The sequence below is a fragment of the Sebastes umbrosus genome, chromosome 2 (assembly GCF_015220745.1).
Source record: "Sebastes umbrosus isolate fSebUmb1 chromosome 2, fSebUmb1.pri, whole genome shotgun sequence".
NCBI lineage: Eukaryota > Metazoa > Chordata > Actinopteri > Perciformes > Sebastidae > Sebastes > Sebastes umbrosus.
The window spans coordinates 35,071,916-35,097,114 of record NC_051270.1 but is presented as its reverse complement, the minus strand read 5'-3'; the positions used below and the strand labels follow the sequence as shown (position 1 = coordinate 35,097,114).

The window sequence follows — 25,199 nt, the reverse complement described above, 5'->3', positions numbered from 1 at the left end:
TGACAAAAGTCAATCAAGTTAATTGCCTTAATGCGTTTGAACAATTAAACAAAAGCAATTTACAGCTCTCTAGGCAGTCAGTTTTGCACATATTCAACAAATACCTCCTCATTCACAACCAGATTACATTGTCAACAAGGTGGTGATGTTTGCATTATTGCGTCAGTCATTCCTAAGGTGAAAAGGTACAGTCAACATTTGATGTTAAAACGATTATGTCACAAATAAAATGTGTGCTTCTTCATACTTGAATTTGTGAAACTTGAAATCACCGTATTTATTGAACATAATTGTTGACACACTGCTTTGTGATTAAATCAACATTTACTCTTCATCCTAAAAATGATGTTCCAATTGTATTCCGAGGGGAAACATAATTGTCACGGATTATGTTTGTTGTTGATGTATCACAAATCTGTTTAAAATAGTCTGCGGAACTGGGGAAGATGTCAGGGTGGTGGATGGATCATAAAATACCGGACTTTTGCCCAGGAGACTGGCATTTGTGTCCTGTGTGAAACTAACAGTCAATGTTTACTATTTAAATTTTTAAATTTAGAAATTTATTCTAAATTTGATTTTAATCAAATGGTTTTGTTGTGTTTTTTTGTTTGTTGTGTTTCAATTTCATAGTCATTTTAAGCCAACTGATGATGTTTTTTACTAAACCTAACCAAGAAGTTTTGTTACCTAAACTTAACCAAGTAGTTTTTTTTGCATTTTTTGTTTGTTTTGTTTCAATTTCATAGTCATTTTAAGCCAACTGATGATGTTTTTTACTAAACCTAACCAAGAAGTTTTGTTGTGTTTTCACCCAGGAGGCCGATGTTCGTGTCCCATGTGAAACTTCAAGTCAATGTTCACTTATTTTAATCAATTAATCTAACAAAGTGGTTTTGTTGAGTGTTTTGTTTGTTTTATTTCAATTTCATAGTAATTTTAAGCCAAACCATTAAACTTAACCAAGTAGCTTTTTTGCATATTTTTGTTTTGTTTTGTTTCAATTTACAGCATTAACCACATCTTTAAAACTGTCTCAAAGTTTCATCAAATACCAGACTTTTGCCCCGTGTGAAACTAAAATTCACTGTTCAATCATTTCAATTATGATGTTTTTTTTTATTAAACCTAACAAAGTATTTTTGTTGCGTTTTTTTGTTTTGTTTCAATTTACAACGTTAACCATGTGTTTAAAACTGTTTCAAATTCGTAATCCGGGAGAAAAACATTTTAGCAGTTTAGTCGTATAGGAACGTAATTTTGTGGGTTGAATATATTCATACAGCTTTACATTTGTCAACATTTGTCTTACTGCTCTTAAACTTAATTTTTTGTTGAACAGAAGTTAACCGAAGATAATATGGTGAATATTGCTCTACACAAATTAGTTTATGTGGAAAATGGCTCTTAACAGTGGTATATTTAAGAGAGCCATTCTGTGCAGAGCGGTCGAGACCTCTGAGAGTGTGAGGAGGAGGATGTGCTAACAGAGTGTTTCTCACTTCCCTCTCACTTGACAGAGAGGAGATGAAGTCCCTCCAGGCAGCCTTGCAGAAGCAGCTGGATGAGGCAAATGAGAAAGCCGAGAAGCAGCAGGCCACGGTAAGACAGAGCTGACCTGACCATCAACATCCGGTCTCCTCTAACCAGCCCCGTCACCTGTCACACAGGCCACTCAGTGATCCACGCTCATTACCCAGCAGCCAGCTCCCTCGCCTCCTTGCCACACCAGTTAATTGAAACTCTCAGCGATTGCAAGAGAAAGCTTTGTGTCCAAACCCCCATGCAAAAATTAATAAGAAGAGACAAAGAGCTAAGAACATGTACTTATCTATCTGTCCATCTATCCGTCTCTCCATCTACCTTCCCATCTATCCAGCTGCTTTCACCTTGCTTCTAATTAAATTCCACTCAGGTATCTTAAACACTATCTGGCGAATTAAATTGAGCTAATCACTTGGTCCATAAAATCTCAGAAAACTGTGAAAAGTGCACATGTACAGCACCATTTCCCAGAGCCCGAGGTGATGTATTGAAATGAAGGTGCAGTACCATCAGTGACAACAAAATGACTCACTTAGGTTTAGGCAACAAAACCACTTAGTTAACTAGAGGAAAAACGTCATGGTTGGCCTTAAAATAAGTATATAAGCTAAATACAATATGTACAGAAACAATGTAACATTAATACGGGAAACTCATCACACACGTGTCTAACATCACTTACAAAACAAAACACCGGTATCGAACATCAGTTGAGTCCTGTGTTTGTTGGACCCACTCACCTCCGCCATAAGCAGTCTTTCTCGCTTTTATTCTACGTCACTAGCTTTGAGCGTGACATATTTACACGGATGCATTTACATTGCAATCCGTACAGACTACATGGCTTACAAATGACATGCCCAAAAGCAAGAGCAGGGTTCTTATTGCACGCTTTTCTCTTATATTATCGTCACTCAAACAACTTTTCCTGCGACCAGGTTGGGCCTACATAGGAGCAAGACTCTTTATTTGTTGTATTTTTGTTTCAATTTGTGGTTGTTTTTTGTCACATTGTAATTGTTTTGTATCACGTTAAGTGTTTTGGTTTTTTTGTCTGTAGTTGTTTTCCCCCTTTTTGTAGTTGTTTTGTGTCTATTTGTGGTAATTTTGTTTTTCTTTGTAGTTGTTTTGTGACTCTTTGTGGTCATTTTGAGTCTCTTCCTTGACACTTTGGGCCCTGGGCCTGTGCCCAATAGGCCCGTTCAGTAATCCCTCCATGCGTTTACTTTCATATAAGATTTTTTTTTAAAAAAAAGCAGTAAATCATCACATTTAAGGAGCTGGAATAAGTGAATGTTTGCTATTTTTACTTGATGACTGATTTGATAATTTGTTTATTGAAATACTTGATGATTAGTTTTCTGTTGATCAACAAATGCATCAATCAAATAATCATTTCCACTCCAGTAATTTCAAATGCAGTGATTAGTTTAATTAAAGCTTTTGGTTTGCACGCGAATCTTAAATAATCATGTATGCAGATGATACTCTGCTCATAATTGAAATGACTTGACTTAGGTATTTCAAGTTAAGTTGCATAATGTGTAAGATTAGCTCAGAAGTAACAATGTGTAAATCCAACTAAATGGCAAATTGGAGTATATTGATGAGTTGAAAGCTGTGTGTCTTTATAAAAGGCTTTGAGCTGGAACAAATTAATCTAATTAAATTAGCACTTAGTCTTCTTGACCAGCATTTGTCATGGTCACGGCATATTAACATTATTATAGAGAAAATGGGAAGAGGCTTTCAATGTCAACAGAAAATGTTACCTTTGCTCACTCTAGTCATTATGACAAAATAATTAATTAATGACTGTTGTTCAATTTACATGGTCTGCTGCGATTTAAAAGCACTTTAACCTCTAATTAGTTCAAGATAAGACTGCTAGACTGGTCCTTTGTTGTCAGTACCATGGACACTGAAACAAGTGGATTAAGTTACCAAACAGTATCAAACAACAAGTACCTACACATCTGAGAAGCAGATTTATTATCTCTTAAAGTGGCTACATGACTTATTACAGTTGGAGTGAATAAGTCAATATATATTTTCATTCTTTATTTAGTTGATAAAGTTAATTTGTTCTTCTAAAACACGTTTTGCTTTTGTTTCTAATAACTTTAGATAATTTACATAATTATACTGCCACAAATATGTATATGTAATTAAATAGCCAAATAGGGCTGTCAATAGATTAAAATGTTTAATCGCGATTAATCGCATGATTGTCCATAGTTAACCGCGATTAATTGCATATTAATCACACATTTTTTTCTTAAAGGGAGATTTGTCAAGTATTTAATACTCTTATCAAGTGGGGAGTGGGCAAATATGCTTGCTTTATGCAAATGTATTATATAATTATTATTGGAAATCAATTATCAACACAAAACAATTAACAAATATCATCCAGAAACCCTCACAGGTACTGCATTTAGCATAGAAAATATGTTCAAATACTAACATTGCAAACTCAAGCCCAACAGGCAACAACAGCTGTCAGTGTGCTGACTTGCCCAAAACTGCATGTGATTATCATAAAGATAAGATAAGATAAGATAAGATGGACCTTTATTAATCCCCGGAGGGAAATTCAGGTGTCAAAGCAGCAACATCAGCAAACAGAGTGAATCACAGGAGAGGTAAAGGTATACAAAAATTCTAAAGACAATAATAGAGATATAAAAGATATAGAGTGAATGGGTGAACATAGTGTGTACAGTCCGTCAATAAATAAATGTAGTATGTACAATAAATAAATAAATGTAATATGTACATATGTGCAGTCAGCAATAAAGTGGTATATAGGATGTATAGTGTAAAGTGAGTGTAAAGTGAGTGTAAAGTGCGCCAGATAGTGCATGTTTAAATAAAGTGGGCATGTCTGTAAAGGGGAGACTCATGGGTACCCATAGAGCCTATTTTCATTCACATATCTTGAGGTCAGAGGTCAAGGGGACCTCTTGAAAATCGCCATGACAGTTTGACATGGTTGGTACCAATGGACTCCTTAAATATAGTCTAGTCTAGTTTCATACGAAGCTAGTCTACAGAGGTGTTGTGTTACTGTAGTTGTGTTTATGCATGTGCTCTATCTTACTGTATTGTCCCATATTTGTATCCTCATATTATTCAGAGAGACCACCTCTTGTTCGACAACCAAACTCCTTATCAACAAATCAGCATGAAGCCTGTCTGGCTGCACTGACAGCTACTGTAGCCCTAGAGGTTTTTCTGGGATTTTCAATATATGCTAATGGATAGCTTTTCCTGTGATAGTCCCCGCTTCTTATGCACAGTCACGAGGTTAAATGAGCACAGTGACATGACGATCAACAACAATCATATAATCTATACCATTTGAGATAAATGATGGTACAGTAAGATTTCAAGTGACACTCTTGCCATTTTCCTTAGACCAGAGACAAATCAGGTGTTGCATTTTATGGTTTTGGGTTTGACATTTATGTTCTGTTAAATGGTATTTATCCCCCCGCTGAGATTCAAGATTAAAACGAACACCTCGGCAGCATGCTAATGCCACACACCTTCAGTAGAACAATGAAATACTGTATCTAGTTTAGAGTCTTTCGTGTCCACATAAAAATTGAGTGTGAAAACAGGGCTTCCAAAACCCCCAGAGAGAATCAACATTAACAATGTTACAAGCACCTCGCTTGCAAAAATAGTTGTTAAAATATTTATCGCAGCTTCTGTTGTGCAGAAACCACCAAAAGCACGTACAAAGCAGAAGACAAAAAAGTGGTTAAACATGCCGCTAGGTATGGACAATGAGATTCAAGCCAGTCTCTATTTCAGACAGCATTCTGCATGAGGAAGACTTTTTTGCTCTAAGTGAGCATTTGGTGATGTCTGCACGTCAGAAGCTGTAATAAATATTTTCATTTATGCAGGCAACATGCATCTCCAACTTCTTGATTTAGAATCCTGCATTGGAAATATAGAGATACTGCATATACAAAGACAATAATTTTCCCCAAAAAATGTTTAAAGCCTATCATTTAACATGTTCATCATGCTTGTTTTGTCCGATCAACTGTCAAAAACCAACATGATCTCATAGAAATACGTGAAATTACCATTACTTTTAGCAGAGCATTAGGAGGTGTTGGCACGTAATGTGTTCAAATTATGTGCCACCACCATGTAAACAATCCAGTTCAGGCAACAACACTACTTGGTTAGGTTTAGGAAAGAAAAGATTATGGTTCGTGTTCAAAAAAATGATGTCTGTTACATAAATTCATACGTAGCCTACGTAATTTAAAATAATTCAACATTGACTTTTGGCTTCACACAAACACCTGTCTCCTGGGTGAAAGTCCCGTGTTTGACCCATCCGTCAGCTGATTAGACTGTTGTCAGGCTATTAAATAGGCATTATCAGTCACTTTAACCCCCATAGATGTGGGTCAGGGCCCCACTAGACCCACTAGTAGGTTTTATCATCCATTCACATGGTCGATCAACGAAAGAAGGTATAAAAGAAGATGAAAGCAACCTCTACCAACTGTAGTGATTATGACAGGAGCAGAAGCTGAAGTGAGGTGATGTCAGACAAACACAGGACTTTCATCCAGAAGACCAGGGTTCACATCCCGTGTGAAATCAACATTATTTTAAGCCAAAACATGATGTTTTTCCCTAAACTTAGACAAGTGTTTTTATTGCCTAAACCTAAAAAAGTTGTAGTTCTGTTGCCTAAACCTAAAGTTGTTTTGTTTATGTTGAAAGCGTAACATTTTGTTCAGTTTTACAACATGTTAGAACATGCTGCTTTTAACTTTCACTTTCACTTTTACAACATCGTTTATAATGCCTAGTCAATAGCCTGATAACAGTCAGATCGGGTGCATCCGTCCACCCCGACTCCCTCTTGAGACTTTGAGCAAAACCTATTTCTGTTCAACCTGGGAATTTGTATGTCCACCGCGGCAAAGGATCCTAATTGTCATTCCGTTGGCATTGTTTCATTGGTGCCAAAACATAATTTGAATGCCACCACCACGTAAAGCACTGTTAAGAGGTTGTGCTCATTTCACACATTTCTGTGAGATCAGGCTGTCAAAAACGGTTCAGTCCACCACCTTTACCCAGACTGAAATGTCTCTACAACTATTGAATGAACTGTCGTGAAATTCAGTACAGATATCAATGGTGCCCAGAGGATGAATCTCAATGACTTTGATGATCCCCTGACTTTTAGTGCCACAAAATGTCTAGACCACAATTTGATGGCTTGCCACGACATTTTGTACAGACATTCATGGCCCGCTCACGATGGATTGTGATAACTGTAGTGTCCCCTATCTTTTCACCAACGCCCAATATTGGGTCAAAACTTTCATTTGTCCAATACCTTGGTTTATGACAGATTATTTGGTTTATTTAAGTACTTGAAAAATGAATGATATTCCCATCAGCCTCAGCTGTACTTTGTGTTTTGTGGTACTTTGCAAATGTCAGCATGCTAACATGCAAAATTAAGATGGTGACCATGGTAACTATTACGTGCTAAACATAAGCATGATAGCATAGTCATTGTGAGCGTGTTAGCATGGCTGTAGACTCTTTGTTTTGTTGTTTGACAAATAATAAACATTTCTGTAGAATCAATTGATGGACATATCATTTTATCACTACCTGATTTATATTTCATATGGGGCTCTGAAAGTTAACGCGATAATAATGCCTTAACGCAAATTTGTTTTAACGCCACTCATTTCCTTAACGTATAAACGCAATCGATCTTTCAGAGGTTTGTAGAGGAGTCAGTTTTAAAGCTAGAGTGATGATAGCGGTATCATATGAAACTAGAAAACCTAAGGAATCGTGGTAACAACCAAGTAGTTAGGTGAAGGAGGCTAAATAATGGTCCAAACTTTTGGCGAGGAAAATCTGTCATGGCAATTTTCAAAGGGGCCCCTTGACCTCTGACCTCAAGATATGTGAAATGGGTTCTATGGGTACCCACGAGTCTCCCCTTTACAGACTTGCCCACTTTATGATAATCACATGCAGTTTGGGGCAAGTCGTAATCAAGTCAGCACACTGACACACTGACAGCTGTTGTTGCCTGTTGGGCTGCAGTTTGCCATGTTATGATTTGAGCATATTTTTAATGCTAAATGCAGTACCTGTGAGGGTTTCTGGACAATATTTGTCATGTTAATTGACTTATTTTAATAAATATATACATGCATTTGCATAAAGCAGCATATTTGTCCACTCCCATGTTGATACGAGTATTAAATACTTGACAAATCTCCCTTTAAGGTACATTTTGAAGAGATAAAAAATAAATATGATTAATTGCGATTAACTATGGACAATCAAGCCATTAATTGTGATTAAATATTTTAACCGGTTGACTGCCCTAATTTCAGACTAAATTATCAATGAATTTCTGTTTCATTTAGCCCATCAGCCAGTAGCCCAACACCTGGCTCCTGCTACGCTTCATTTTCCTTTTCACTTTCATTCTTAACATTTCAAAATCCACACACTTTTGTAGCTTAAAAATACATGAAATAATGAAAACAATAGTTGCATTCATTACTCTGAAGTAGTAATATATAGACAATGTTATTTTGTTGTCCTCTTTTTGACTCCTTTCAACTAAAAACCCAAATGCTGCACCAGGATGTGTTTTTTTTTTTTAACCATTCCCCAGAGGCTGTGGCAGTGACTGAAAGGCTCAAACATGAACCTTGATGTTATCATACCCTGCTTGGGGATGTGAGTCAACTGGTGAGGCTTAGTTTACAGTTCCCCAGGGTACATACCTGGTGTGAGGTCACCAGCCCCATGAATCTGTTTTCCTTTTTGTCCTCCAGACTATCTTGATGACCTCTCCCAAGGACAGACACCGCTTAAAACCGTCTATTCAGAATGAAAAAACAGAAAGAAAGACAAACCTTGGGCCTATCTATCTATCTATCTCTCTCTCTCTCTCACACACACCGAGAGTTCATTCTTTTTAACATACGCTAGCCCATGGCAGCAGTTTGCCATCTGCAGTTGGTGTTTGAACCTCTGTCTGGCTGCTAAACACCAGCCACGGGCCTGCTCCAGCAAGACATGCTGAGCTCATGATAAAAGGATTGCGATAAACAAAGATATCACTCTGACATGATAAGCATACGGGCTATTAAATCAGGCACACAGTGGAAAGTAGGTAGTCGCTCACTGCAGGAATAAATGCCTCAGCGTATCATATGTGCCTCAATCAGAGAGCTCCGGATGGAACAATTCCGCACACTTGTTATACTAAACTAACTTTGTACGACACTAGAGAAATATAATATGTGGCAGGTTTTTTATCAGAGTTAAAAAGTCTTTAAACCTTGATGGGTGGCCAGCTGAAAACTGGTTTAAATGTTCACTACAGCAAAGGGCCTCTGTGCCACTGTCACTTTATAAAGAACAGTGTTCATTTACAGTACGAGCCTCAAAATACTGCCTCAGTGTAAACTAACCAACACTGCTCATACTGGTTAGATTAAAGACAGTAAATCAAATGCTAACCCTGTTTGTGCTACTTGCACTGGCATAATGAAAAACATTCAATACACTAATAGCAGCTTTAATTTATCTTTTTATACAATTAATAGTTAGCAAACTAAATGCTGCACCGGAATGATCTTTCTTTCTGTTTTATATGTTTTTCTATATATATTTTTTATACTATTCTCGGGGGCATTGAGAGTGACTGAGCATGACCTCTGATGTTATCATGCCCTCTGCTTGGGGATGAGTCAACTGGTGAGGTCTAGTTTACAGGTCCCCAGGGTGCCCTGCTAGAAGATGAAAAAAGGATGGAAATACTGTTTTGCTTCTGTACAACGTGGTACATATGAAATATAATTTAAGATTAGTAATTCTTTATTGTTTTTTTAAGGATTAGTCTGGTGATATTCTGTTTTTTTCTTATTGTCAACAAATCCTGTGAAAAATATTTAACTATTCAGATATTGCTTTGTTGTTTTTTTTTTTTTGTTGTTGTTATTTTTCACATAGGGGTCAGCTTTATGTTGAAATAAGATTTGACCAGTGGTGGCTAGTGACTCAAAAAAATTGGGGAGTCCAGGAGGAAAACCAACCTGCAGTGTCATGTTATTTTACACTAGTTCACTACTTATCTCTATATTTTCTTATATTCAATGAAAAATGAAGCAGGCAAACTTACAATATTTCTTAAAACTAATCACTGCGGGTTCTGGAATGAACCTTGTGTCGCAGCGTAATGTGTCACGTAATATGTTGAAGCTTGTTAGTCCAATGAGGGGTGAGGACACATACCAGGATCCAGTCCGGGGTGAGCGGAGTTCAGCAGCACATCGGGCTGCCGCACGCCATTGTAGTCCCGCCGTGGGTCCAGCTCGATGCGGATGGCGTCGTCCTCTCGGACAGATAAAGCACATTAAAAAAATGCTAAAATGGGTCGCCAAAATATATTTGGGCAGCCGTGGTCTTATTTTGAATCCATCCCTCATACACCGTCCTGCTGCTGTAAACAGGTAGTAAAAATGTGTCTTAATAAGCGGCTGAAATTAGTCTTCGACAAATACACAATTTACTCCTATCTGAGTAATCTTTATTAAAAACTACAATGCTCACCTGTTTCTAAAGATTTACATCTTCAGTGGTAGCAGACAGGCTTGGGGTGAGTGCTGGGGAAGTCAGACGGTATTGAAAGACGGACTAAGGCATTGAGGTTTTAGTGTTTTCATAGGATTTGTTGACAGTAACACAAATATAGTGTATTGCCTGCCTTGTCCTTTAACCCCTTGCCATTCCGACCTCTTTTTTAGAGGGATAGGGGTGTGGGACAGTGGATGTTCAGGGGTGGATAACAAGTCAAGAATTTATTCCACATAGAGGTAATACATCATCTTAAAGCTGGGAACCTGAACATTAATTTGAGATGCTGCTCAGCACTGTGTGTCAAGTTGTTCTAGTCATTAATAAGAAATAAACATTAATTATTATACATTATTATGGAAATTTATGATGGCCATTCCCATGCTATTATGTTTCATAAGTTGTTGCAGCAACTTTGGGGTTGACACATTTGTTACACAGATTTGGTGCTAAATTTAACCATTTTTTAACGCTCAAAAATTAATAAAAATTATCAAAAATCCCTCCAAAATACCACATTAAGACACCAAGACCTTGAAGAACACATTATAGAAAAAGCCCTGCTGTGATTTGGTATCAAAAACTTTTGACATTTGGAGATTTCTGCAGGAATTGCATTTTTCAGCGATTGGATGGCGAGCACTTCTTTTCTGGAAACTGCTCAGAAACCCCCTTGTTGTCAATCTACCTGGGAAAGCCATCCATCCTCTGAATGCCCTAGGTCTGTAGTTTGTGGTTGTAAAGTTTCATCAGTATTTTAGTATAGGCGAAAATAACACATTTATACCGCATGCAAGAGACTGCATGTGATTATCATAAAGTGGGCATGTCGGTAAAGGGGAGACTCGTGGGTACCCATAGAACCCATTTTCATTCACATATATTGAGGTCAGAGGTCAAGGGACCCCTTTGAAAATCACCATGCCAGTTTTTCTTTGCCAAAATGTAGCGTAACTTCTTCCTGACAAGCTAGCATGGTTGGTACCAATGGATTCCTTAGATGTTTTAGTTTTATGTGATATCAGTATATTCCCAACCTATAAAACTGAGCCCACTACAACCTCTGAAAGACAGAGTGGCGGCCAGGCCCGCCAGCAGTTCTGTCAGAGTTTTAAAGGGTTTTAATATTGGAGGGAAGTAAATCACATCCCAACGCTGCTTTTTGTTTACTGTCATAATGGCTTTCATTCAGTGCATTTAATTCCACATATACTGCTTAAACGGGCACGCTCAGCATCCATAACCGTCATTAAATATATTCACTGAATGGAAAACAAACAAACAACGAAGCGGGGCATTCAGTATGATCATCTTGCTTTTATCCTTTCTGTCTTTCAGATCAAATTTCTTAAAGTGGAGATGGAGAAAAAGACCAAAATCATCAAGGATTTACAGCAAGAGGTGAGTCACCAAAGTATTATTTAAGGCTGGTTTGAATCCTGCATTCATGAATGCCTTCATGAGGTATATATGTAACCATAAAGGAAGCATTTCCTCTAATTTACTGATCAGGAACCGACCCCCCGTGCTCTGTCTACTTCCATTTCATTTAATGATTTTCTGTGTTTGCCAAATGCCTTCTGACAACCTCCAGAGACTGGGGGGAGGGCTTGTTGCTTTCAATCAAAGGTGGACATACGCTGGCATGAATATATCTCTTTTACCGAGTACTTTGTAAACACTGGAGTCTGTCTTTGATCACGATCGCGATCGTGACTGTCGTTGCGTGCGTTGGTTGAGAAATTGGTCTCTCTTTTTTTTGCTGCGATGGAATTCTATCTGCATGATTGTTGAACGTCAGTGCAAAATAGTTTGTCTAAAAAGAAGTTTTTTTCTCTCTTTGATTCTGAGGGGCTGACACCAAAGTCTGACATTTACCGCTGATGCCTTAGACAGCTGGAAAAAAAAAAAAAGTTACTCTGGCAAATACCATTGTAGCTGTACTGAAAATATGTGACACCGCATTATCTGCCGTTTGGCTTGTTATCTGTGGGAATAAAAAAAAAATGAATCAAATACACCAACAAAAAAAACCATCAAAACAACATTGGCCCATTAAATGAAGCACAGCTACATCGGTAACAGCTGCCTTTAAAGATGCTTTAAGTCGGATGTTCTATTGGTATCTTTGATTTGTCTGTCAGCTGCATGAAAAAAAAGCAGGGAATGAATATCAAAAGCAAACCTCTGCAGACTAATACCGTGACAAATAAAATGAAATCTTGCAGCACCAGCCACCTAATTGATTTTACAGAATTTTACAGATATGGTAGACCCTTTTCTCAGTTCAAGGTGTAAATGTAGAAAGAGCTTCTGAGTGACACGAGGCAGCTTTTTAGATCACTTTTTTTACTCAGATTGACTCCATTCTTACTAGAAATTAAAATTTAAACTCACATTGACTGTATTCATGGAATGAATTAGCTTTTGAGGTGATTAACATGCATCTGGCACCTTAATGACACGACAAAAACCTTATAGTGCACTCATAATTAGCTATAAACGTTTTTTTTTTTCATAATTTTAATAGCTTCATGAACTTTGTTACAAGAACACATGGTACCTTGGGTATTATACAAGTGTGTTTAGCTATTATGATTTTCGGTTTGTAATTAAAATTTAAAAAGGCTCATAATGCCCTATAATGGCACACTATGGTAACAGTACTGTAGATGTTTTGACTTGCGATTTGAACTGCAGGCAGGCAATTTAATTACATCACAAGATCATGAGAAACGATGATGAAGAGCCGCTAAAAATTGCCACGCCATATTGCTCACTGCTGCAGTGAGAAAACTGTTTTTTCGCCAGATGTTCAAATTAATTTGAGGCCAATTTTGACTAAACTCTGCCTCGGTAACATGATCAAGTGCTCCAAATGAAGAACCAAACGATGACATAATGACATCAATTTACTGCGATCAAACTGTTAAGAGAAGTACCTGCCAGGATGCAGGTTTCTGTGGATTTATCAGACAGATCACAGTAGACCGCAAAAGATAGACAGGATCAGATGAATCGTCTTTTCATCATGCCCTGCTCGGGGATACTGTGGTGTGTTTCTGTCAAAGTTGATCAAAATGAATAACGACATGAAGTCATACCTGGAGATATAATAAAGTGGTTTAGCATGTAGTTGTCCTCAATTTCATAGATTGTGAGGTTTGATCTTAAAAGGTGCAGTTTGTTAGGCTGGTCTCATACACTGTTCATAGCTATACCTATGAAAAGCAATGCACTGTAATCTGTGAATATCGCATAAAATCAATTCATGTGTAATTAACGTAATCGTGAACCAGGAACTATAAATAATGGTGAACGCCGCATTGGCAGGAGGTCGGGGTGGATACCAGAAAATACCCGACTTTCATTCAGGAGACCGGCGTTCGTGTCCCGTGTGAAACGGGAAGTCAACTTTGATTTATTTGTCACGTAAATTACATACTTAAGTAACTTACAGAGTTATTTTAAGCCACACCACGATCTTTTCCTAAGCTAAGTAGTTTTGTATCCTAACCCTAACTAAGTCAATCTTTTCCTGAGCCTAACTAAGTAGTTTTGTTTCCTAATCCTTACCAAGTCGATCTTTTCCTAAGCCTAAGTAGTTTGTTGCCTACTCCTAACCAAGTTGTTCTTCTCCTGAGCCTAACTAAGTAGTTTGTTGCCTAATCCTAACCAAGTTGATCTTTTCCTAAGCCTAAGTAGTTTTGTTGCCTAATCATAACCAAGTCTATCTTTTCCTAAACCTAACAAAGTAGCTTTCTTGCCTAAACCTAAGGAAGTTGTTTCCTGTGAAGACAGAAGTTTATTTTGAAAAGACTGTATGAAATGTGCAGAAATTGACACGTGTTGCTGGACATTCATAGGAAAACAAAAAAAACTTTCGTAAGATATCATACAAACCTTTGTATGAGAACACGGTGAGTGCTTAGGACTTGTAAGCAAATGGCCCTATCTGGAGCCACTATTTGGTTTGTCTGTTTTGGGCTATTGTCTGGCTCATTCTAGGGTACAAAAATCTCAAGGATTCATATTTTCGGGTGATTATACACTCAAGACACTTATTAATATTATATTCCATTTCTGCCACTATCCCCCTAAGTGCCACACACTGTTCCTTTAAAGCCATCAAAGGCAGGGAAGAAGATGTACAAAAAATGTCTTCCCAAATGATTTATAAGAAGAAAATTAATTCAACGTGTTTATTAGACCTCAAGGACACACAAAATGTGTTTTGCTGAGAAAAACTAAATGTAAGCAGAACTTTTGTTTGTTAACAAGAAAAACTCCACAGGGCACCTTTAAACTTTACAAGTTGTCCAACATGCTGTTGTTGTGTAGAGGTCTAACATAATCAGCACTACAACTTCTAGCAGCTCTCCTGCAACACTCACTTTAATCTGCTGATTAAATTATGTCACAAGTTTCAAGCTATTCAAGTTATTTATTGTCACATAAACAACAATACAGAGAAGCCATGAAAATCTTTTATCCCAGGCTCCCTCCAACAAAGCTCATTAAATATGTATACAAATAAAATTATGCAACTAAAAATGAGAATCTAAGACATAAAATAGTGCAAAGGATCAAATAAAATGTTAAAATATAAAAACTACAAAATATATTTCTGTTAGACAGTTGTACAGTAATTGCAAAAAGACTAAACCTTAATGTAAACAGGAATGTAGTAGATGTCTATGCATAATGAGAAGTAATAAATATAAACAGTCCGTTAAACAGTGAGTAGAAGGTAAAGTGACAATATAAAGGTATCTCGGTCATCACACTTAATTTTAAGTGATGTTTTCGACTGGGAACGTACTCCTTGCTTTGCTGAACTTGCTTCCTAACCACATGTTTAGTTAACTGAATAATTCATTTAATTCTCTTAATTGTCTGGTTTACTGAGCTGATTCATCCCAAACTACAATAAATGAAATAGATTTTAAACAAAAGGAAACAGAGCCAAAGGCAAAGCAGTGTGTTAAATGTCAGTGATATAGTATCAGTGCTTGAAGTGGAAAAAAATAAGGGCCAGTACTCCTCTCATTCACATGTTGGCATATGTATTGGCTGGCATCAGCAATCTCTTGTGACTTATTGCTATTTAATATTATTTCTTTAAGCAATTTAAACGGTGTAAATCAAAATCATCTGTGATTTTATTGCTATTATTATACTTGGGCTATGCATGTTCTATAGTAGGCCTATAATACTCCAATAGTATTCCAACTGGAACCCTATAGGGTTAAGGTAGTGTGTTTAGTGTTAATGGTTAAAGTGCTTTCCTGTGTTATTTGTAGCCTATAGTCGGGTATCATTCAAGTCCCAGTCAGGATGCTCCTACATATTATGCAGCAGATAAAGAGACACATTCTGAATTTCTACAGTGAATAAAAGATATTAGGAGATATTGGGTTTGGGGCTCCTCCCCTAAGAAAATTTGAAGATTTCTGACTTAAAACAATGCAATTTTACATAATGTCGGACCATTATTATTACTAGTTAAATGATTATTTTATTATTTACACACACCACAGCCTTCGTCTGAACATTTAATTCTTCTGGAAATATTTGCCCTGAAACAGCAGAGTCAGAAAACTTTTAAATAATGTTTCATTGATTATATTTGTTCACAAACAAAAAAAGTTACGATGAACAGTTAACTAATTATTTAAAAAAAAAAGGATGTGAACATTGTATTGATAAATTATAGCACCCTCGTTCTCACCCTCCCTCCCCCGTGACATGCGTCGGCTCGTCCAGATGCTCCCCACATAGTTCTTATGTTCATACGGCACAAATACGCTGGAAAACTGATATGGAGAGGGCAGAAAAGAGCAGTGACAACTTGTGAGAAGCGCAGCTGCGCAAAAAAAAAGTCACGGTTAACCAATAGTGAAATGAAGAAGTGCCGGTAGAGCGTAATGGTGAGTACCGGCCCACTTCGATCACTGGTTACTACCCAAATTCTAGAAGCAAACATGCCGCCTTGATTTGTACTTGTAGAGTTACTGTAAGGATCTTCACCCACTATCTATTGTATCAGTATCAGTACACTCAGTCACTTCTCTAGTGGCATATCAAGGCATCAATGGGTGTCATTGTAGATGTCCACTAAAGAAATAGATCTAATTAAATAATTTCTGAAGTATAGGCCTTGAAACTTTTTTTTCCATCGCTGCATTTAAAAAGTAATATGTCAGGTAGCAGTTAAATTTAGATGTCTGTGAATAGTATCTATTGAATTTGTTCTTGCAAGCTTAACTCCGTAAGGGGTAATCAGAAGTAAATGTAGAGACACTTCCACAATCAGTCAAGTCTTTTTCACAGTAGGAGTTTGCACATGTTGGCAATACTGTGAGGCAGATCTCTTTTACTGACTAAATGACCCATAAAGGAGGCCATGATTTGACTTTGTAATGAACAATTAGGGATTCCTCTACTCTTAAATAACATCTTGATTTGGAAATAGAACAGGTAGGAAGACACTGTGACAGGGAGGCATGAAAATGATCCTTCCTCTGATGTTTGTCACACATCCACAGTTTAGTTGTCTGCAAAAGAAACCGTATTGCCATGTAAATGCTTTTTGCACACCAAGTGAAGTAGCATTGAGGTTACTGAGATTTGTTCGGCAGGCAGGAGGACGAGGCAAAGAGCAGGAGTACAAACGGGAAGCACCTTTCATACTCCCACTGTTCCTCTATCACGAGTGCTTCATTGTTGACATTTTCAGATTTGTCTTTCTTCTGTTCCAGATCTACATATCTCCGACTCTCCCGGTTTGAGGGGCCTTTATAATCACATAGGGGTCAACAGAAGTCTGAACTTCTCTGACATCTGTGATGCTCTGACATTTAAGTCGTGGCTACATGCAGGGAATCGTGAGAATCATTTCCCTGCATCTATTACACTTGTGAGTTACAGAAAAAAATCTTGCGTGCAGAAACTCAAAGGTCAGAAGTGTTTAAGCATTAACATTTTGCTACGGCCGAGTCCAGAGTCTCCGTACGGTCCGCTCTGGACTCTGCCCCCTTAGAAGCAGGGGTCATCTGACAGAGTTCTCGTATAATGGCATACATTATAGACCTTTTCATTGCCATTCTGTTGCTAGGGCAACAGCTTCGGTCCAAGTTGACTTCCTGTCAGCTACTGCATTAAAAAACATTGCAACAGGAAATACAAAGGAGACCATTTATAATGTTGTCAAGTTTGAAAAGACACAAGAAAAAAGAGGAATAACTTTTCTAAAGAATATCATATTGTATGAGAACATGTTGTTCTGTGAGATCACGTTGCAGTGTAGTAGTATTTAGGATCCTAGAAATGCATCCTGAAACTGCAGCCTTCTCTACTGCAGGAACATAATATTGGTTGAATTGAATTATGTTATACTGAAAGGTGTTTTTAATATTTTGTCAACCCCATTTGTATCAATAAAGGTTGACTAAATATTAGAAACATCTCTCTGTCATAAATGACAAAAACTGAACATTATAACCTTCATGAAGGCAGGATTTATTGCATGGCTGTATATGTTGCATTCATTTAATGCATCAAATAAACTGGCACACCTATAGCTTAAACCTGAGTATGTATGCTACATTATTCTCATAGAATACCATTACTCAGACTTGTTATTCCGTGGCCATGTAAAGTGTATACAAATGCCTGATGGAGCTGAAATGAACATCTGTAAAGCTAACCGTATCCTTTGTTTACACCGGCATTCAGAACGTGTGTTTTATTTGCACATCGCTGTGAACTCTGTTGTGGTGTCAGCGGGGATGCTTTATGGCTGCAATTCACTGTGAAGTCATTATCAATGATTTGCTTTCAGGGCTTATTATGAGTATTTTGACGGAGAGTGATTTACAGGCTGACTCAGATCCTGCTGGGATTCATCAGGTTCTCGCATAGCATTGTAATAGACAGCTTTGCCACACACTCAGCTCTCCTTGCTGCTGATGCTGATATTTTTTAGTCTAAAATGGCTTCCCATCATTGTCTTCTCCCCTTTCATGTCTTCCTGATGTAATTTCACCGGCTAAACGGCAGAAAGAAATCATGCATCAGGGCATTTACTGGATCTCTTCAGTGATACTCTTACTGGAATAAAAGTGACAAGAAACTGAAGTAGGCAGAAAATGGAAACTGCATCATTATGTGTGTTGAACAGGACAAAGACACAACAGATGAAACCACTGAAGTTAATAGAGGCTTAATATCATAGTCTAGCAAGAAGTGCAGTTTCTTCTTCTTTTTTTATTAAAATTACCACTGATTGATGCCGTTAAGTTACTTGTTCATGATCTTCAGGAAGTGCTAATGCGCAAACATTAAAAAAGATGTGATGAGTCATTTCCAAATGATCAGTTTTATTGTTATTTAAAGTGCTTCAAATTGTAACAGAAGCACAGATAAAAAAGACAAAATGGCAGTGTGTACTAAGTGTGCATAAGACATTAAATCCATCTGTGACTTTTCTTAATATCTGGGCTCTAAATGCCTGAATTTTCTGTCTTATGAAAAAAAATAACTAACTGAACAACTAAAAATAACCCATTTTCTTGTTATATCTCCACACGACACAACAAGCTGCTCCGTGGCATCATTGCCTTGAAGGATAAATGGCTTCCGCGCTCCAACACCAGTATATAACTCAACAACTGAATAGCCACTGCATTAACACAAAGAGGCTCTCAGCACCATCAAGGCTCCATCAGAACTCATTTCACACATATGATCACTGACATGCGTTAAGAGCAAAAGTGTACTGACAAAAATGGAGGTTTAAGTGAAATGGAGTGAGACATGTGATGTCATTTTTTTGCACAGAACAGACAGGTGATGTACAGCCTGATCGATTGCGTGCACATGACGGAGACAGCAGCCCCGACTTGTTACGCAAGAGCGATGGTGGACTTGACATCCAGCGAGAGTGACAGTGTTTATTTGAAATGAAAAAGATCTAGTTAGATGGCAATGACAGATTAAAGTACAGTAAAATGTTACGTTGTACACAATTACTTAGATTTGTTTTTTACTGACAATGCATGCATCACTTATAAACTGCATGAGTGATGGTGTAGTAAGCTCAAAAGAAAAAGCCTATAATCATTATCTGGAGTAAGCAGACCCCATCTTTCAAAAGAATGGTTTCATCTGGAAACTTTTGGATAGTTTACAGCAGGGGTTGCCTTTTTTTAATCAACTTGTGACCCCTTAAAGCAAAGCAATGACCATTTGGCGCCCTTGCTTAGGGTTGCATTGGCCTACAAATTGTGAAGGGTTAGCCATGGAGACATTTTCTATTCCCAGATTTATTTATTTAATAATTTTTAGAGTCATGAGGATGTAAAACGATCCAGTAATTCACTTGCCTGGGTCCAGACCATTGAATCTGCCCATTACCTTGAGTGGACTGATGAGTCTGGCATCGTGACTGCGCCCTGTCTCCTAAAAATTCTGTTCTGAAAACATATTTTTTGGTGGATTATGTTTGTAATTGACGTATCACAAAGATGTTTCTAATGATAGTCCGCGGGAAGTCCGAGAAGGGGCAAGATAAGGTTGGTGGATGGGTCAAACAAACACAGGACTTCCACCGAGGACACCACTGTTGGTGTCCCGTTTGAAACCAAAGTCAATGTTCACTTATTTGTATTTTTGTTCGTAGCTTGAATAACATAACAAACATAGTAATTTTATGCCACACCAATGTTTTTTTTATTATTATTAAACCATGTAGTTTTGTTGCATTTTTGTTTTGTTTTGTTTCAATTTACAACGTTAACCACGTGTTTAAAACTATTTAAAACTGTGACCTTAATCCGGGGGGAAATATATTTCCCTCAAAACATAATTGAGAATGCATTTTAGTTTGATAGGAGACAGGATTGTCATGACATGCAACAGCAGTTTCTCGGCGGGGGAGGGGGGGCTGACGCCAATTGTCAAGCTGTGCGCCGCAATTAAGGGGGATTAATAACAACAATGGTGACCGCTATAGACAAGACGGACGCTGCTATCGAGGCTATCGTATCGTTGTTTGTTTTTACTTCGCTCTGCTCAACTCCTAAAATCCCAGTAAAACCAGTATGTTGGCATGGCCACACGTCAGTGTCGACTTCAAATAATGTTAGATTCAATCAGATACGCTGGTCTCTAGTGATTGGTTAGGGGAAATTGAATCCCCCTCCCTCACAGAAATGGGTTAGAGTGGAAGCAATGTCAGACTGAAGATGGAAATGAAAGTAATTCACAAGAAAATCTATATAATATAATATATATTTTTCTGCTTTCCTATGCTGTTAATAATCTCAGGACCTCAAGATAACCTTGCGATCCTTTGGATTGGTTGGGAACCGCTGGTAGGAATTGAAGCTCCATGGCTAAATTATATACAGTATGTCCCATGTATGATTTTCCTTCCCTTCATGTGAGTAAATTAAGTTTCTTCTGACCTGAATTCAAAAATTGGAAACTAGAAAAAAGGTCACAATTTTGGCCCCCCAAAACATGTGGAAACAGATGTGCACAGCTCGAACTGATGCAGATCTGTGTTTTGTGCTCACAATACTAAATGAAAACACACATTGTGAACTGAGTATGAACTCTAAAACAAATCAAAATAATGTGGATGCAAATTTAATGATCATTCTATTCCTCCAACCGTGAGTTGGATAATGTGAAAGCGGCATAATTTTGGCATGTTGTTGTCTCCTGTTCACCATTTGAAAGGTCAAGCTGTCAAGCTAAAGGTACAGGAAATTGCATTTTCTCCATGATGACACATGATGTACTGTGCAAAACAGCCGACGTTACACAAAACACCAAGTCACAGCTAAAGATCACCATAGTTTATTCTGACATTTCTCACCGAAGTCCAGATGCTGGGATGGTATGTGCAGCATTTAATTTAGATGCAAATAAAATCGGAACAACAAATCCATGTGTCTTCAGTTGCTATGGCAATATGCTAATATAGCAACTCAATGTAAAAGTAGCCTAAGAATCTCACAGATGAGACCCCAACAACCTGAACTGAAAACAGAGCAGCTTCTGACTGTCAATCACACTTTAAAGATAATAAAAATGTCCAGATCAGAGCAGTGTCCCTCAGACTGTTTAAAATGTAGCATGCATGCGAACCAGGAAAGAGATATAGAGTTTTAGTAAGATAACAAAATAGGTGCAATCAACAACAAATGGTGACATTATTAAGAGATTGATGGCAAGACTACCAACAGAATCAACATCTTTCTGTTACTAATTCAGAGCTCCCTGTAACTTTGTATGCCTCCGCGACACCCATGGCTGAAGGCATAATGTGTTCAGGTTGTCCATCCGTGCATATGTACGTCCATACATTCGTCCGACCCATTCTTGTGAACGTGATATGTCAGGAGGGATAGGGAGATGAACGGAATTTGGATTGAATTTGGTGGTCAAAGGTCACAATCTCACAAAACACGTTTTTGGCCATAACTCAAGAATTAATATGCTAATTATGATAATTTCATACAAATGTCTAACAGGATGAAATGATAAAGTGATGACATTTTGGACAGACATTGATGTAAACTGCAACGTGACTGGTTGGTGGAGGCATACAACCGCAAGGCGGTAATTCAAGTTTAGACACACTGCGTTACCATAATCACACACTGACGCTTTTCCTGGCCCAACTGTCACTTTGTCAGCGTAAAGCGAAAACGACACAACAAATACACGTAACATAACTGCTTGTGTTGAACCACAGATTATGGTGAATTCTGTTTGCTGGGGAGAGGGACAGCTGGAATACCCTGTTTAGCCTGCTGACCTGCAATCCGGGCCTTGATAAGCGCATGGATGGATGGAGAGTTTGCTACAATATAATATATTTTGCACTCAGCGGCTCACGTTACCGCAGTGTTTAACGGTGGCGTCTGTGGTTCAATGAGGTTGATCCAACCTTTCAAAGTAAAGCAATGTGATATATGTGATCTATATTTTTTTTCTCAGAAATTTGTGTTTGATCTCAGAGAATTGCTGAGTTTTTTCTCGCAAATTTATGACTTCATAATCTCAGAGAATATGCAAGTTTTTTTCTTTTAGATTTGTGATTTTTTTTCCCTGTATATTTGCCAATTTAATCTCAGAGAATATCAAAGATTTTTCTCAGAATATGACCCCCCCCCCCCTCTCTGCCGTCATACAATTCTCATACAGAGAGCATGTGCTGCACTTTCATTTGGTGACATGCTCATTTCTCATTTCCAGCACCAAAACAGCTGTGATCTCAGCACTCTCCAAACACAGCACTGATCCCCCTCCACTGAGATCAGGGAGGAAACCCGGAAAGCTTTTCAGTGAATCCTCAATTTAGAAAATACACACACACACCCACACACACACACACACACAGTTTACCATTCAATGAAATGTGGCTCGGGGTGAGCCGGTGAGTTAACAGACTGTGGACATGTCTCTTCGTCTCAATCAATGTCAAAAAAGTCTTCAGGAGTAAATAAATCATCATTACTGTTTCCTAATTTATATCAACCAACCAACAGCTCCTTCCTTTAGAACAGCTACCAATACTGGTCTTGATGCTCCTTCACTGTTGAGCAGACCAGAGGAAAATAGTTTTGTTGGAATCATGGAAGCATTATTTATTGTGTGCTGCATAATGAGTGTCGAGTTTAAGCTAAAAACACTGAGTCAGTGTCTGCTTCCCTGACATTGACAGGAAGCTTGTTCCAAATGGAGAAGCAGGGCAACTGTCTCCTGCAGCACTGCACAACAACAGTAGAGTGAAATCAATCCTGGAGGAAACAAAAACCATAAGTTAATTCATCTTGATTTATTAATCGAGGGGAAAATGCTTAACTGTAGATACTGTGGTCTTCTTTGGATGTAAGTGATCAATGGGATTTCTGTGCTTCTTAGTGCCGAATAGGCAGTTTTGATTTGTTTGTCTCTGCACAAAGAGAAAGTAATTTATTTGGCATTCACTGTTTTTTTTCTTTAGCTGTGCAATTAGTAAGTAGGATTAATTAAAACCCCTCTGTCTATAAAACACAAACACTTTGGAAATTGTTCTTTACATTTTCAGCACGTGAAAATTGCTTACAGCCAATAAATAAAGAGAACTTAAGTAGAGGCCAAGTTTCAGGAGTAGTTTTGCAGTGACAGGGTTTTAAGTGGGATTTCGATGCCGTGAGCACTATGGATAATACCTGCAGTGGATTGGAGTGTTTTTTGTGATCTGGGTTAGGCTGCAAAACTAGCGTAGGCTGCTCGGCTGGAGATGTTTCTGGCATTGTTGTTTGTTGATTCATTATCAGCAAGGCTGCTTATGTAAGAGATGACGTCAGGGTGAGTAACTTTGTGAACCGTTCCCCATTCAGTTTTGTAATGTTGTGTTGTTTTTTTTATTAGAAGTGATAACCCAGAGCTAAGGGATTGGCAAATACAGTTGGGCCTTGTTAAATCCCTGTGTGCGTGAACTAAACGTAAGGTCTTCCACAATGAGTATGTACAGATAGAAAGCAAATGGAGCAGTTTGTGAGAGGAAAGAAATGTCTATTTAGAGGATATTATAGTCATGAAGTGCAGTAATCCTGCCACAGCTTGTCTGTAATGAAATCTGGAGTCGCAGGTAAACCTGAAAGCAGAGTGTGTTGGTTCAGTGTCTCGTACTAACAGGAGGGTGTGTTCCTTCTGGGAGTCATTGTATTAAATCTGCATTTGCTCCCAACGCCGACAAAGTGCTGTGATATTCAAAAAGACAAATTGCAGTTACCGTGTGTGAAATAGTCAATACAGCAATCTTCTCTTATTTACAGGTAATATTTCTCACTTTCCAGAATCTTCATATATTATTCCTGGGATTGTCCAATTAGTTTGAAGCCATAAACCATTTTCTAACAATATTAGAAACCACAGAAACAAGTCTCTAATCTATTATCGCGCTGCACAGCCGAGGGGAGGCTCCATTTATAATGAATTGTTGAGTCCAAAGCATCTCCACATTTAGCAGCAATCCTTGCTTTTCCAAAAATGTTCCCTGATATAAACAAAAAAACACTTGGGATGCTGTCACAGTCAAGTTTTCTATCTTTTGCGATTCATTTTTCTGTGCAGCTTCATATGTGACAATCAGAGGGAAGCAAACTCCTTTTTTCTGTTTCTGTCTACGGCAGCTACAGTAGCAGTTTACATAAGCTATCACAGCCTGAAATATCCTGAAGCACGCAGTTACAGATTTCTTAGATGAAAGTCAGTGTTTCTCCTTTTCTCTACAGCTGTACATTTTATATTAAGACTGCGGTAACTAAAAATCAATGCGGTTGTACTTACCCTAATCACAGCGAGTTTGAAACTTTACTGATCTGGTGATTAGCTGGCACTAGAGAGAGTTAAAACTGGGTTAAAAGGCTAATATTTAAGACGTCCGGGTTACATATAACAGTTGATTCAACAGCATTTACAGGGGACATATCATGCTCATTTCCAGATTTATACTTGTATTTTGGGTTTCTATAAGAACATGTTTACATTAGGGCTGTCAAATGTAATGCGATAATAACGCGTTGTTTTGACGCAACTTGCAATTTTTAGTTTGAAGCGGACTCAGTTCTAAAGCTAGAGTGAAGATACTGTTATCATATGAAACTAGAGAACCTAAGAAATCCATTGGTACCATTGGTACCATTGGTATCCATTGGTAACCATGTCATACTATCTTGTCAAGAAGGAGGCTAAATAATGCTCCAAACCTATACGCTACATTTTTAGCAGGGAAAAACTGTCATGGCCATTTTCAAAGGGGTCCCTTGACCTTTGACCTCAAGATATGTGAATGAAAATGGGTTCTATGGGTACCCACGAGTCTCCCCTTTACAGACATGCCCACTTTATGATAATCACATGCAGTTTGGGGCAAGTCATAGTCAAGTCAGCACACTGACACACTGACAGCTGTTGTTTGATGA

At 38.0% G+C, this 25,199-nt stretch overlaps 1 protein-coding gene across 1 annotated transcript in view; it reads left to right on the top strand.

Moving 5' to 3' along the window:
* Window positions 1-25,199, top strand: part of luzp2 (leucine zipper protein 2) — a 212,396-nt gene that overhangs the window by 112,752 nt on the left and 74,445 nt on the right. Inside the window, exons 4-5 of the mRNA XM_037796345.1 lie at window positions 1,521-1,602; window positions 11,551-11,613. Coding sequence (XP_037652273.1) covers window positions 1,521-1,602; window positions 11,551-11,613 — 145 coding nt within the window. The remainder of the gene's footprint in view (window positions 1-1,520; window positions 1,603-11,550; window positions 11,614-25,199) is intronic.